At 48.6% G+C, this 14,317-nt stretch overlaps 1 protein-coding gene and 1 long non-coding RNA gene across 14 annotated transcripts in view; both read left to right on the forward strand.

Annotated features, from left to right (window-relative positions):
- Positions 1-6,296, forward strand: part of SLC12A3 (solute carrier family 12 member 3) — a 40,119-nt gene extending 33,823 nt beyond the window's left edge. For 8 of the 13 annotated variants that reach the window (XM_086350750.1, XM_086350752.1, XM_086350753.1 and 5 more), the window contains 2 exons: positions 4,432-4,531; positions 5,150-6,296. In XM_086350750.1, the coding sequence (XP_086206876.1) occupies positions 4,432-4,531; positions 5,150-5,380 (331 nt within the window). In that variant the 3' untranslated portion in view covers positions 5,381-6,296. The remainder of the gene's footprint in view (positions 1-4,431; positions 4,532-5,149) is intronic. The other 5 variants (XM_086350754.1, XM_086350756.1, XM_086350757.1 and 2 more) reach the window with 1 other exon arrangement.
- Positions 6,297-13,850: 7,554 nt separating this feature from the next.
- LOC147353276 (uncharacterized) lies at positions 13,851-14,317 on the forward strand. Its single transcript, XR_015145499.1, has 2 exons — positions 13,851-13,931; positions 14,100-14,317. It is a non-coding gene; the product is annotated as an uncharacterized LOC147353276 (long non-coding RNA).

Genomic DNA, 14,317 nt, shown 5'->3' on the forward strand with positions numbered 1-14,317 from the left:
CCAGGCTGAATAAGTGGAAGAAGAGGGGAAGGTGACAGTGGTGCGGACAGTCTCATGGAGGCCAAGAGGCAGAACACGGCCAGCCAGGCGCCCAGCCCCCTCTCCCAGGGACAGGCCGGCTCAGAGGGAATGCAGCCCTCTGCCCAGAGGAGCCCCTGACATTTCCTGGGGCGAGCTACCGCAGACTCCACAGGACAGCGGGGAAAGCCGCCGAACCTGTTTGTTCACACCCTGAGACCAGGATGGAGCACACAATTTGTGAGGCTGTGCGCAGTGAGAATGTGGGGCCCTTTGTTCAAAGGCGATTAAGAACGTCAGAATGGTAACAGCAGAGCGTGAAACCCAGCCTGGGACCCGTCTCAGTGCGGGGCTTCATGACCACACAGGTGGCTGCCCCCGAAGCTGGCTCTGCCTGGAGCCGTTCTTTCTGGGGCTCATGGGGAGATAATCTTTTCTACAAAGAAAGTGCTCCATGTTTCCTTTGGTGTGGGGACCGTAGAGTAAGGGAAGCAAGTTGATCTCCAAGCCGCTGGCCAATATCTTTCAGAGAACGTTTCTAGGGCCAGGTTAGCCTGGTTGTGGGCCGGGTCAGCAAGTAAGACGGTGACAGCGGCTTCATCCTGGGATGGCTCCCCGACTTTCCCTGGGTGTGGTACTTGGGATGTGCCATCTGGGGCATAGGTGTGCCAAAGCACCTCTTCCTGAGTGCCACCTCTGTTCAGAGAAGCAGATTTGCATTTTGTCTCTGCCATTAGCCCACTGTGTGGCCTTGGGCCAGTAACTCTCCTTCTCTGAGCCTCAGCTTCCCTGATTATACATTTTTTTTGAATGTTTATTTTTGGGGCTGCATCGAGTCTCACTTGCAGCACCCAGGTTCTCCATCGTGGCGTGCGGGCTTCTCTCTAGTTGTGGTGCATGGGCTCTAGGGCGCGTGGGCTCTGTAGTTTCTCTTCTAGTTAAGACCCCCAGACTTGTAGTCGTGGCTCTTGGGCTTAGTTGCCCAGAGACGTGTGGGCTCTTAGTTCCCTGACCAGGGATAGAACCCATGTCCTCTGCACTGCAGGGTGGATTCTTAACCCCTAGACCATCTAGGAAGTCCCTCCCTGATTATAGAGAAGAGTTAAATTAATTATTTCCAAGATTCTCTTTCACTCTAACATTCTATGACCCTAAGTTTGCCACTAAAATGAGTCAGACTCAGGCCATAAGAGGAGGAATTTCATCTGGGGAGGGACCACCTGCTGTCACCTCTCCCCTCCCACTCCCCCACCTTCTGGATCTCACAGGGGAAACCCATCCCCACCCCCAGCCTTTCTGGGATTAGCTGATACAAATAAACGGGAGAGGAGAGAGCGGCACACAGGTGCACCCCAGGGCGTCTGCCACAGTTGCCTGAAAGGGCCCTGGCTGTCCAGCCAGCACCACGGGGAGCAGCTGCTCTGCTCCTCCAACCCGGAGACATGCCTTTAAAAGTTCACCCTGAGGGTCCCCTGCTTCAACCATTGAGGGGGCGGGGAGGTGTGGAAAACAGCAAATTCCTCAATTCCTTCTAGATCAGGGTCTGGGGTTGAGCCCAGGAGCCCACATTTCCCAGAAATCCCAAGAATGAGAAAATCCTCCCAAGCCTCCAGGAAATGACAAAAATCACATTTTCTAGCACATCAGAGAGCACACATGGGGCTGTTTTCTAGAGCAGCTTTGAGGCAGAACTGGCTTGTTTGCTGTCTACTAATCAGTGGTTTATCTGATTAACAGTCCTTGTTTGAGCTCAGCTTAAACTGCACACTAATAAACCAGCCTTGTAACTAGCCCAACAACCTTGACCACACTAAGCACATATTTCTGGCATAACTTTTGGGTCTAGACCCCTCTTTTTTCTTATAAACACTCCCTCCTCAAAGCTAAATGCGTGTGTGCTAAGTTGCTTCAGTTGTGTCCGACTCTTTGCAACCCTATGAACTGTAGCCCACTGGCTCCTCTGTCCATGAAATGTTCCAGGCAAAAATACTGGAGCGGGTTGCCGTTTCCTACTCCAGGGCATCTTCCAGACCCAGGGATCAAACCCGTACTTCCTGTGTCTCCTGTTTGGCAGGCAAGTTCTTTACCACTAGTGGCACCTGGAAGTCACCAAAGACAAATAGTAATAGAATAATAGCAATCAAAGTGCATTTTATTGATTGAGCCTCTGTGACACTCAAGGCATTGGGGTTTATTAATAAAAAAAATTTTTTTTTTCATTTATTTTTTGGCTATACCGAGCAGCATGTGAAATCTTAGTTTACCACCAGGGATTCAATCTGTGCCCCTTGCATTGGGAGCATGGAGTATTAACCACTGGACCACAAGGGCAGTCCTAACTTTTTTAAAAATTTATTTTATTAAAGTATAGTTGATTTATAATGCTATGTTAATTTCTGGTGTATAGCAAAGTGATTCAGTGAGACATATATATACATTCTGTTTCACATTCTTTTCCGTTATGGTTTATCTGAGGGAACTGAATATAGTTCCCTGTGCTACAGAGTAAGGCCTTGCTGTTTGTCCAGCCTACACATAATGGTCTGCATCTGCTAATCCCAAACTCCTAAATCCACTGGGCCTTATTAATTTTCAGAACTCTATGAAGTGACTCTGTTTTACCCCCATCCCCACCACAGCACACACCCTTAGGAGACGAGGAAGCTGAGTCTCAGAGAGATTCAGAATCTGCCAGGTGGTGACTAGGGTTTGAAGCCCCAGACGCCGGTTCTGAAGCTCGGTTATCTTTCTGCATCTAGGTTAGATCCAAGGCTGCCTTTCCTTGTGACTAAGCGAAGCAGTTCTGAGCAAAAAGCTCCTTTGTTCTGGAGCAGCTTGATTTCAAAAGATTAGTAGCTTACACCACACACATCCTGTGGGCAGAAACAGAGCGTGTCATTCGCTGGCACTGGGGGAGAGTGCCAAGGGAGTCTGTCCTTTGGACAGGCAGACAGATGGGCAGGCTCTGCTCTGAGAGGGAACTTCATGTTGGGGCTTGAAAAGCCACAGCAGGAGTGATGGAGGTCCCCTGCCCTGGATACTGCAGTTACTAGGCCCCCAAGCCTTAGACATTTCTAATTGCAGTCCCTGAAAAGAACGTATAATACCAGTAGTTCTGTTCAGTCGCTCAGTCGTGTCCGACTCTTTGTGACCCCATGGACTGTAGCACGCCAGGCCTCCCTGTCCATCACCAACTCCTGGAGTCTACTTAAACTCATGTCCATTGAGTCAGTGATGCCATCCAGCCATCTCATCCTCTGTCGTCCCCTTCTCCTCCCACCTTCAATCTTTCCCAGCATCAGGGTCTTTTCCGATGAGTAGTTACCAGTGGGCATTTCCAGCCTTTAGTGTGACTGTCAAATCAGGAAAGTTTGGTTTCAATATTTCCACTTCCCTTTTCCTGGGAAAGGTACCAGAAAAACACAAACTCAGTCTATTAACTAAGGTGACACTGGCTTCATGGAATGTGCTTGTTCCCATGGTGTTCCCTGATCCTGGGGACCTTGCTTTATAAGGGAGGATACTGTTTGTCCCAAAAGAAGCTTTGAGAAGGGAATTTTAAAAAAAGGGACAGCTGTTTGGGGACGTCGATTCTCAGCAGAGGAGGGGTTGCAGTGAGCTGGGATCATGGGGATGGGAAGATCCCAAGACCTTGGGTCATGTCCCAGCTCTGCCACTCACCCGCTGGGTCATCTCGAGCTGGCAAATGGTAATAAGTGGTGACAATACTGCTGATGTCACAAAGTGCTCACTCTACGCCAGTGCTTTTGTGCAGTACCCTTCACGACCTGGGGCTTCTTTGGAACTCATAAGCCTATGACAGAATCATGTGTGTTCACTTTGGGAAAACAAAAACTGAGGCTTAGGGTCAATGAGCCTTTTGTCACAGCCACATGGCTGAGGAAGCGGCAAGCCACGACTCTAGCAGCTTCTCTGACCCAGAGCCAGCCTCTGAAGCCCAGCATTGCACAGCATCCTCCTGTCTGGCCGGTTCCCCCAGCTTTTCCCCCGGGTAGTTTTGAGGTTCAGATGAAACAGTACCTGTGGGTGTACTTTGGGAAAACAAACAAGGTTCAGGCCCATGTAACAGGCTGGTGCCCCAGCTTTGTGCACCGCCAGCGGGATCGGTATGATGCCGCCTTCCCGCAAGAGCCGCAAGCAGGGCGGTGGCAGTCATCACCAGGTGTCTTTGGAATCTCAAGATGGTGGAAAAGTCGCTTCCTGAAATAGCCATGAAAATGTGGCTGAAGAGCCTTCCGAGGGTATGTGGTTATTTGCTTAGCATAGCAGTTCAGACAAGGCAGTTCAGGGAGACTGCAGAGTCCTGCTCCCAAGGCCTTACATATGTGGCAGGAGCCAGGACTAGGCCACTCGGCTGAAACCCATGAACGTATCACTTTGCTGTGGCTGCAGGCAGGGGTGTGGCTGGAGAGGCGAGGCTGGCGTGATCCGAGTGGCTGCAGGAGTGGGATCCGTGAGCCTCGCCGTGAGCCTCAGACTGTTCTCCATACAGGTGAATAAGACAGACCCCACCTGCCCATGCGTGAACAAACATTCTAGCGGAGGGAGACAGACAACAAATAAATGAAAAGAGGATTTGCAAGTGTGAAGTGTTACAAAGATAATGAAACAGGGTGACATGATAAAGAGGGGGAGATGGGATTGAAGAGGGTGATCCGAGAAGGAGGTGCACTTGGGCCAAGACCCGAGGGAGCCAAGCTGAAGAGCTGGGAGCTGGCTCTGCCATCTGGGTGGAAAGAATGTCATGTGCCAAGGCCCCGGGGCAGGAACAAGCCGGCCGTTTATTTCAGGAGTGGAAAGGAAGCCTCTGTGGCTGTGTGGGTGTGAGGGAGCCTGAGGGCAGTGGGAGGGGAGGTTGTGGAGGCTGGTGGGGCCAGGATCACAGGGGCCTCACAAGCCATGGCTTTGTTTAGAAATGCTTTGTGGGTGAAGTTACATTTCAAGTCATGCTTTCAAGAAGAGCCACAGGTCATTCTTAGGGTGGCTGGGAAGAAGGAGCACTGAAGGGGCCAACAAACAGAGATGCTGTTCAGGAAGCAGACCGGGAGCTGGGCCTCATGGGGAAGGCCCCTGGTTAATTTCCCATCTGCTGCTTCTTCCTGCCCCACAGCACCCTGCCCATAGGGAGGAAGGGGAAGTGCCCGAGCTCACTCTACATGGCCTGGCTGGAGACGCTGTCCCAGGACCTCAGACCTCCAGTCATCCTGATCCGAGGAAACCAGGAGAACGTGCTCACCTTTTACTGCCAGTAACTTCGGGCTTGGCTGCACCTGCCCAAAGCCTGAGCGCAGGGGATGCCTACCTGTCCACGGGCACAGAAGGCATACCCTGTCACATGTAGTATCTGATGATCTGATGGAAGAAGTTGGTAGATTTTCAAACATCGGCTGGACCCCACTCCCATTGGACTTGTGCTCTGGGTTTTGTTTTTATGGGCTCAAGAAGTAGCAGATAGAGTTGTCTGCTCTATCTGGCGGGTCCATATCCCTTTTAAGTTTTCTTTTGCTCTTGATTACAACAAATTAAGATTTCAGTCTTTGATTTGTGTACAAATTTGAGACAGACTTCTGGATGTGTATCTTGGCGGTTTCTACAGACCTTTCCTGGGAGCACCCCCTAAACACGCCTCCCCATACCAATGTCAGGCGAGTGGGCACCCCACATGCACCTGCAACCCTTGCAGGAGGAATACAGGGCTCCTTGAGCCTCCATAATAACGCAAATTTATTTAACTGCCTCTCACTTCCTTCACTTTCAATAATGTGTCTGAAGTGTTTTGGTTGGTTCTTTGGTAAACTGAGACTTTCAAACTTTTCTAGATGGCAACCCACAGTAAGAAATCTATTTGACATTGAAACTTGGAACAAATACAATGAAACAAAAGTGTGACAAAACAATCTTTATCCTTTGCTGAGAAAGACAGAGCTCCTGGCCGAGCACTTGAAGGAGGGAGAGGGGGCTGCCTTTGAGCCATTCAGTGGACTGGGACCAACTCCCACTCCAGATTAGGCAAAGCCTTTCTAGAGCCACATGGAAAACCACTTCCTGGCAAATGGTTGCTCCCTCTTCTGACCTCAAGGAGACTCTGATCCAAGAACAGAGAATGCTTTGACTTTGGGAACTTAAATAAAACACTCCACCATGTTGGAATCTAAATTTTGAACAATGATAATAGCTTTGTTTAAAAAAAAAAAGTCTTGAGTTAACAGTGAGGTCAAAAACAATGAAATGAATAAAAAATACATTTACTCAGTCAACAGAATTTATTTGTTTTGGAACAGGCTGTTTCTCAGCTCCGCTGAGTGTTTTGGAAAAATTAGCTGTATTGTTTTTTCGACCCTGGATTAAACTTTTCTCTGTGCTTCCACTGGTCCCATAGGTCACAGGGCCGGATTTCCACATGGATGTTTACAGGGGTCACTTACTTTTCCCTTTGCTTCTCTTACATGTGCTTGAAGATGCACAGAGAGCCTGTCTTCTTTAATCTTTTAAAAAGCCTCCCAGGAATTTCAATCGTGCCTCAAACCAACGGGCAGAGAGATTGAGTGGAAAGAGCCAGAGCGTGGCCACCAAGGAACCTGGACTTGAGTTTCTGTGTTCCCCCCAAAACTGACTATGACCTCAGATATGGCCCCTTACCCTCTCTGAGCCGCAGTCTGTGAAATGAGAGAATGGGACTGAGGCAGCTGTCACCAGCCAACTGGCCTGCTGCTGACTGGTTTGGCCCACGTGTTGTTTTTTTTTAATTACGTGTGTATTTCTTTGGGCTGTGCAGGGTCTTCGTTGCTGTGCCGGCTTTCTCTGCTTGTGGTGAGCGGGGGCTACTCTTCGCTGCAGTGCTCGGGCTTTTCTTTGTGGTGGCTCCTCTTGCTGTGGCTCGAGGGCTCTAGAGGGCGCAGGGGCTTAGTTGCTCCAAGGCATGTGCAATCTTCCCGGATCAGGGATGGAACCTGTGTCTCCTGCACTGGCAGGCGGGTTCTTAGCCACCGTACCATCAGGGAAGTCCCCAGTGTGGTTGATTAGTGTTATGGAAGTGAGGGGCACCAGGTGGGGTGGAGAACACATTCCTCAGTACCCCCACCCCCACTGTGGCACACCACTTCCGGCCCTACTGTGTGCTCAGAGGCTGTGAAGACACCCCCCACCACCACCAAGTCATCGCTGGGCATGTGAAGCACTGAGAGATGAAGAGACTTTGGTCCGCTGTGTGTGTGTCTGTGTCTGGATGATAAGATGCTCCACGTCAGTGAGGAGTCCAGCCTGGCACTGTGCCCGGGAAACCACAGAGAGGTGGTCATCAGAGCTGGAGCCCAACACTGCCAGCAGCCACCCTGCCACTGCAGAAGGAACTCCTCACTTACCTCCCCCAGGATCCACTGCTCAGATAGCTCCTGACTTCCCCCCTGGCATTTCAGCCTCCAGATTTCATGTCCTCTTTCAGTTCCTGCCCAGACTTGTGGCTCTGATGTAAGATAGGCTCTCTGAGCTCCCCTCTCAGGCAGAGAGCTGTGGGTCTCACAAGAACATGGAAAGCCCCGTCTGGACTGAATTCCCTTTTACACACCTACCTGGCCTATAGTGTGGCTTGGAGGGCGAGGTGGGTTTCACACAGATGAGACTAGCTGGAACGTTCCTGAACCACCACCTGGCTGAGAGGTCCCCAAGTACATGCAAAGCAGCCAGGTTTTGCTTGTAGCTGTGTATAGCTCAGGAGAGCAGGAAAAAAAAAAAAAAAGTACCAGCCACTTTCGAAGTGTTCACAGAAACGGGGCCCAGGAAAGTCCAGCCACCAGCTTTGTTGGTAATTGCCCACTTGAAATGAGGGTCAAACTTATGACCGAAAGCACAAGCGTGACATGAGTGCCCCTGCCTGAAAGGGAGCCATAACAAACACAGTTTCTAAAAATACCATGTGGTCTAGTGTTAAGAAAAACCACCTGGCTGGGAGGCAAAACAGCAGAATGTCATACGGTTAAAAGACAGTAGCAAGAAAAGATAAGTGTTTTCTGCTCCAGCTTATAGGAGAGTTACAAAAGAAAATGTTCTAAGGATGCAAAAGAGGGAAAAGAGAGAGTAAAGACTAAGGTGGAGAGTGGAGGGAACTTCCCAGGGACTATTCAGACTCCATGCTCCCAAGGCAGCGGCTCCCCGTTGGACCCCTGGTCAGGCAACTAGATCTCCCGTGCTGAAACTAAAAAAAAAAATCTCACACGCTGCAACTAAAGATCTCACATGGCATAGCTAAAGATCCCACGTGCCACAACAAAACTGACGGTCCCGCATGCTGCAACTAAGACCCGGTACAGCCAAATAAATAAATAATAAAAAATAATAATTCCCTCCATCCTCCACTTTAGTCTTTGCTCCCTCTTTTGCGTCTTTAGAGCATTTTCTTTTGTGACTCTCCTATGTGACTCGCTTTTGTAATTCTCCAAACTAGGTATGTTTGGAGAACAAGAAATAAACCATTCTTCCTGGTTTAAGAGAGTTGTGAACTGGGAGAAAATAAGATAGAGAAGGTCTTCAAGTGCAAGGCCCCCATGGGGAGGCTGAGGAGCTCAGAACTGATTCAAAGGCACTAGGGAGCCACTGAGGGTAAAGGAAGCCTGAGCCTGAGGAAGTTTGGCCAGACAGGAGATAGAGGAGGCTGGAGGAGAGAAGGCAGGGTGCCCAGAGAGGACGATATGCAGAACTGCCAAAGCAAGCTAGCAAGCCTCAACAGTCTTCAGATTGACAAAGGGCAGGGGAAAGAGGAGGAAGAAATGGCATCTTCCAGAACTGAGAATGGCCTGGATGTACGTGTAGACGGAACAGGGCCCCAGAAGTTGAGCCTGTGCCGCTGTAAGAACAAACTGTGTCACATGGAGGATAAGGGATCAGGCTTCCTGCTGGAGGAAATGAGCAAGTAGGTGGGTTTGGTTTCGAAGACACCCCAGGGGTCAGAAATGTGGTCCTGGAGCTCAGGAAGAGCTCATGGTGTCCACTGTTTCAGCCTGAAACTCTGAAAGCAGAGACCATAAGTAGATTTGGGAGTCACACTCATGGACAGGAAATCAAAGTCATAGCTTGAGTGAGATCACCAAGAAAGAGTGTGAAGGGAATGGAGAGGGCTAGAGGCTGGACCTCAGAAGGGCTCCATTTAGGGGCAGGAAGAAGAGGCAGCCAACAAAGCAGCCTAGAAAAGATCATTAGTGGGGGAATATTACTCAGTCATAAAAAAGGAACAAAATAATGCCATTTGCAGCAACATAGTGATTGTCACACTGAGTGAAGTAAGTCAGACACAGAAAGACAAATATTATATGCATATGATATCACATAAATGGAATATTTTTTTAAAAAAAAGGTACAAATGAACTTCCAAAACAGAAGTAGAGTCACAAACATAGAAAACAAACTCATCGTTACCAGAGGATAAAGAGGGGCAGGGTAAATTGGGAGAATGGGATTAACATATACACACACACACATATATATATATATATTAGATAACAAGAGCCTACTGTATAGCACAGGGAACTCTACCCAATACTCTGTAATGGCCTATATGGGGAAAAAAATCTTAAAAAAAGACTGGATACACATACAAGTATGACTGAGTCACTTTGCTGCACACCTGAAGCTAACACAACATTGTGAATCAGCTAAACTCCAATAAAAAATTTTCGGAAAAGACCATTGGTGGGGCAGGAGGAAAACCCCAGTAACCAAGAGCCTCAGAAGGCACCAGGGTCCAAGAAGCACAGAACTGTCGGCTCTCATGTTACCCAATTGCCAGATGTAAAGTCACTGCTGAATTGCAGTTCTGGGCATCACTAGGAGCCTTAGAATAATTCAGTAAGGTGGTGGGTCAGGGACCCCAGACTGAGGAACAGTTGGTGGAGGGGGAAGGAAAGCAGCAGATATACATATAGACCTGTGCTTGAGTGACCCAGCAATGGGGAGAAAAACAACAATACGGTGAGGAAAAATAAGGTGGACCTTGGAGGAGAAGCAGAGATTGTTGTTGTCTTAGGGGGTGTGTCAGTCAGGATAATGCTAGATTCTGCTGCAGTCATAAATTACCCTCTAAATGTTAGCAGCTTATATGATAAAGATCAATCTCTCTTGCAAATATTCCTATGCTGGGTAAGCCCTCTTGTCCACCTCAAGTCCCAGTGATTATTCCCATCTTGGGAGGCAACCACTTCAGCCAGTAGCTTCCAACTCACTGAGGAAGGGGAAGAGAGCAGGAGGGTGGTGCACTGGCTTTCAAATGCTTCTGCTCAGAAGTGACCTGTTGCTTCCACTCAAAGTCCATGAGCCAAATAATTCACATGGCACCACCTTGCTGCAAGAGTGCTGGAAAACGGGGAGGACCATAGAAGTATTCATTGGGCAATAAATGTCTCTGTCATGGGTGGGAATGAGAGAAATATAGGTCAGAGGGGGAAGATTTAACATGCAAGGAAGAGAGTGATGAAAAGGTAGTAATGGAGAATCAACAAAATGTGGGGGGAATTTTGCTAAGCAGCACAGAAGGCATTTGAGCAAACTCTGGGAGATGGTGAAGGACAGAAGCCTGGTGTGCTGCAGTCCATGGGTCGCAAAGAGTTGGACATGGCATGCAAAGAGTTGAACAACAAGGAAGGCATAGCTATTGTCTGCCATCTCAAGGGTGCAAAATTCCCAGGACACTTGCCCTTGTGCCAGTCTCTGCCAAGGCTTCTAAGCACCAGGTCATAAAACAAATGTGCAGAATGAATAATTAGGGACATGTTCTCCAGTGATGGGATGGGCCAAGCAAGAAGGATGGAAGGCCAAGGTGCGAAAAATCCAAGAATGACCAAAGTACGTGAGCTCCAAAGTGGATGGAGAGACTGGAAGTGAGCCGCAAGATTTGAGAACGCTTGAGGGGCTGGTAGCAGGAGGACAAAAAAGATGCTCAGGGGGAGTGGGAGAGAGAGATGGAGAAGAATGTGGGGGAGTTTGTGATCCGTATGTGTGCATTTCAAGGTGTGAGATTCTGCAGGAGGTGTTGGAGCAAAATCTAGGGTGTCTGTCATTTGACTGTGAGCTCTGTGAAGGTGGCAATTGGCATGAACCTTTTAGTCACTGGGTGGCAGGAAGACTTTGAGGACCAGAGCAGCTGGAGGGTATTCATGGCATGTTTACTGGCTGGCATGGGGGTATTTGAATATCTTAACCACTGAGATGGCTGAGTGAGTGCTCTTCAGCCCTGATGGTGACCACATCTGACTCATCTTTGCTTCCCAGCATCCAACACAGAGCTTAGCACAGGGAGGGCACTCAGTAAATGTTTGGCAAGTGAATGAATGAATGAATGGATCATGTCCAATGGGCAGTGGGAACAGAATAGAGCAGAGATAGAAGTAAGTGGATATGAATGAAAGGGAGTGTGATCAGGAAGCTAGAACCATTATGATGGGCAAAGGACGGGACTTCCCTGTCGGTCCAGTGGTTACAACTCCACTTTCCCAATGCAGGAGACCTGGGTTCGATCCCTGGTCAGAGAACTAAGATCTCGCATGCCATGCAGCCAAAAAAAAAAAAAGAGAGAGAGAGAGAGAGATGGGCAAAGCAAAGGATGTAAAGGAAGTTTGTAACCTTGGAAGAGACTTCTAGACGTCAAAAGACTGTAATTGCAGTCAGGTAAACCTTCTCATCAGCCCTGGGATTTCAGTACTTTGGCCACCTCATGCGAAGAGTTGACTCATTGGAAAAGACTCTGATGCTGGGAGGGATTGGGGGCAGGAGGAGAAGGGGATGACAGAGGATGAGATGGCTGGATGGCATCACTGACTTGATGGACGTGAGTCTGGGTGAACTCCGGGAGCTGGTGATGGACAGGGAGGCCTGGCGTGCTGCGATTCATGGGGTTGCAAAGAGTCGGACACGACTGAGCGACTAAACTGAACTGAACTGAAACCTTCTCATGAGAAGAGAGAAGCTGCTAAGATGCACACCAGCTTAGAAGAAGCACTGGGGAGGGGGAGATGGGAGAAGGGCTGCCTTCAATGGGAAATGTTCAAAAGTCTTGTCTTAGAGAAAGGTAGGGTTGATTAACCTGAGGAGGTTTTGGGAATTGGGGCAAGGTGCATGGGGAGAGAGCCAGAGCCTGTTTATAAAGAACCAGACCCACAGGTAAAATCTTGCTGATCTGAGTGATTGACTTAGGCCTGGGGCAGGAAAAGGTGGCCAGACCAGGGGAGAGATAAGCAGTTAAGAGGAATGAACAGAGATGTTTGTTATGGGCTGGGAAAGGAGAAGCCCAGAGTTCAAAGGGAGGGCCGAGCAAGAAAATTCATGGAGGAGAGTAATAAGTCCCACCATTATAACAAGAACATTGCTATCTCTGTGATCTTATACATCTTTGCTTAAGTGCTAGATCTAGTCTGAAACCAGCCTGGGGAAGCTGGAGGTTTTGCTAGAGAAAAAAGAAAGAAACTAACACACAGTCGAAATTCTACTTGGAGTATAGGAAAGATTTTTTTATTTATGAATGCTTTGCTAAGTCACTTCAGTCGTGTCCGACTCTCTGTGACCCCACAGACGGCAGCCTACCAGGCTTCCCCGTCCCTGGGATTCTCCAGGCAAGAACACTGGAGTGGGTTGCCATTTCCTTCTCCAATGCATGAAAGTGAAAAGTGAAAGTGAAGTCGCTCAGTCGTGTCCGACTCCCAGCGAACCCTTGGACTGCAGCCCTCCGGGCTCCTCCATCCATGGGATTTTCCAGGCAAGAGCACTGGAGTGGAGTGCCACTGCCTTCTCGGTTTATTTATGAAAAAACCCATAAAAAATTGGGGTCTGGAGGCCTGAGTGTTATAAAACTTAAGATGAGGCACTATAAAACTTAAGATGAATAAACACTGTTTTTTCCTTTTCTTTTTAAAGCAAAATGCTGAACTACAATCAGAATATTTAGAAGAGGGCTGGACTGGTAGCTGTGATGAGGAACTGTGGGCTTCTGACGTTGCCTGGACCCCAGAGTTCAGCCATGATCCTGCCTGGGATGCAGGCCTGGAGGGCAGGGCCTACCTGAGTGCTGTTTGCCCTGAAGCCAAACCCAAGCAGCCAGGACAGTCATGAAGCTGGAGCTACTGTGAATATTTATGGACAAGTTTTTGTTTAAATTCCTGATTTCAACTACTTTGGATATATCCCTAGGAATGGAATTGCTGGGTCATGTGAAAATTCTCTGTTTAGCTTATCAAGTGAATTAACCCCAGGTACATTTTTAAACCTTGTGAAATCTCAGATTAGCTTCCCTGATACCTCAGTTGGTAAAGAATTCACCTGCAATGCAGGAGACCCCGGTTCAATTCCTGGGTGGGGAAGATCCGCTGGAGAAGGGAAAGGCTACCCACTCCAGTATTCTTGGACTTGCCTTGTAGCTCAGCTGGTAAAGAATCTGCCTGCCATGTGGGAGACCTGGGTTTTATTCTGGTCTAGAAAATTCCATGGACTGGATAGTCCATGGGATCACAAAGAGTCGGACTCGACTGGGCAACTTTCACTTTCATGCAGTTAACTGGGCTTCCCAGGTGGCACTGGTGGTAAAGAACCCGCTTGGCAATGCAGGAGAGATGAGACTTGGGTTCGATCCCTAGGTTGGGAAGATTCCCCTGGAAGAGGGCATAGCAAGTCACTCCAGTATTTGTCTGGAGAATCTCATGGACAGAGGAGCCTGGCAGGCTAGAGTCAGTCCATAGCGTCACAAAGAGACGGACACAACTGAAGCAGCTTAGCAGACATACACGCAATCAAGTTATTTAAACTCCCCGTGCCTCCATTTCCCTAGCTGTGAGATAGCAATAACAAAAGCATTCTACTTCATTAGGTTGCTGTGAGGATCAAATGCAAAGTTCTGGAAGCTGTGTATCCAGCACCTGGTAAGCACTCCCCTGTCTTAGCCAGTAGCTCTGTTCATGAACCCATCTTTGTTCCCAAGCCTCTTTCCCTCCTACCTTATTGCTGCTATGTCTTTTTCCCCCGCATCTTTTTTCACATTTCCTTTTTAACTCTATACTAGCGGTGATTTCTCTTCTTCTCAAACCCAGCCTTCCTCATGATGCGGATCCACACATGATTCTGGTCATGTGCCTTCTACTCCTCAAAAACCTTACTGCCCACAAAATAAAACCAGCTCTCAAGGATGAACATACAGTCTTCCCTGAGCTGGTCCCAAGAATTCTTTCCAGTCTTACCTCTTGCTGACATCATCATCATTATTATTTTAAAATAAACTCTGGGGAAATTCCCTGGTGGCTGCCACTGA

Source organism: Bos grunniens, chromosome 18, assembly GCF_055505025.1.
Source record: "Bos grunniens cultivar Pamir isolate PY7600 chromosome 18, Bosgru_T2T1.0, whole genome shotgun sequence".
NCBI classification, from domain to species: Eukaryota; Metazoa; Chordata; class Mammalia; order Artiodactyla; family Bovidae; genus Bos; species Bos grunniens.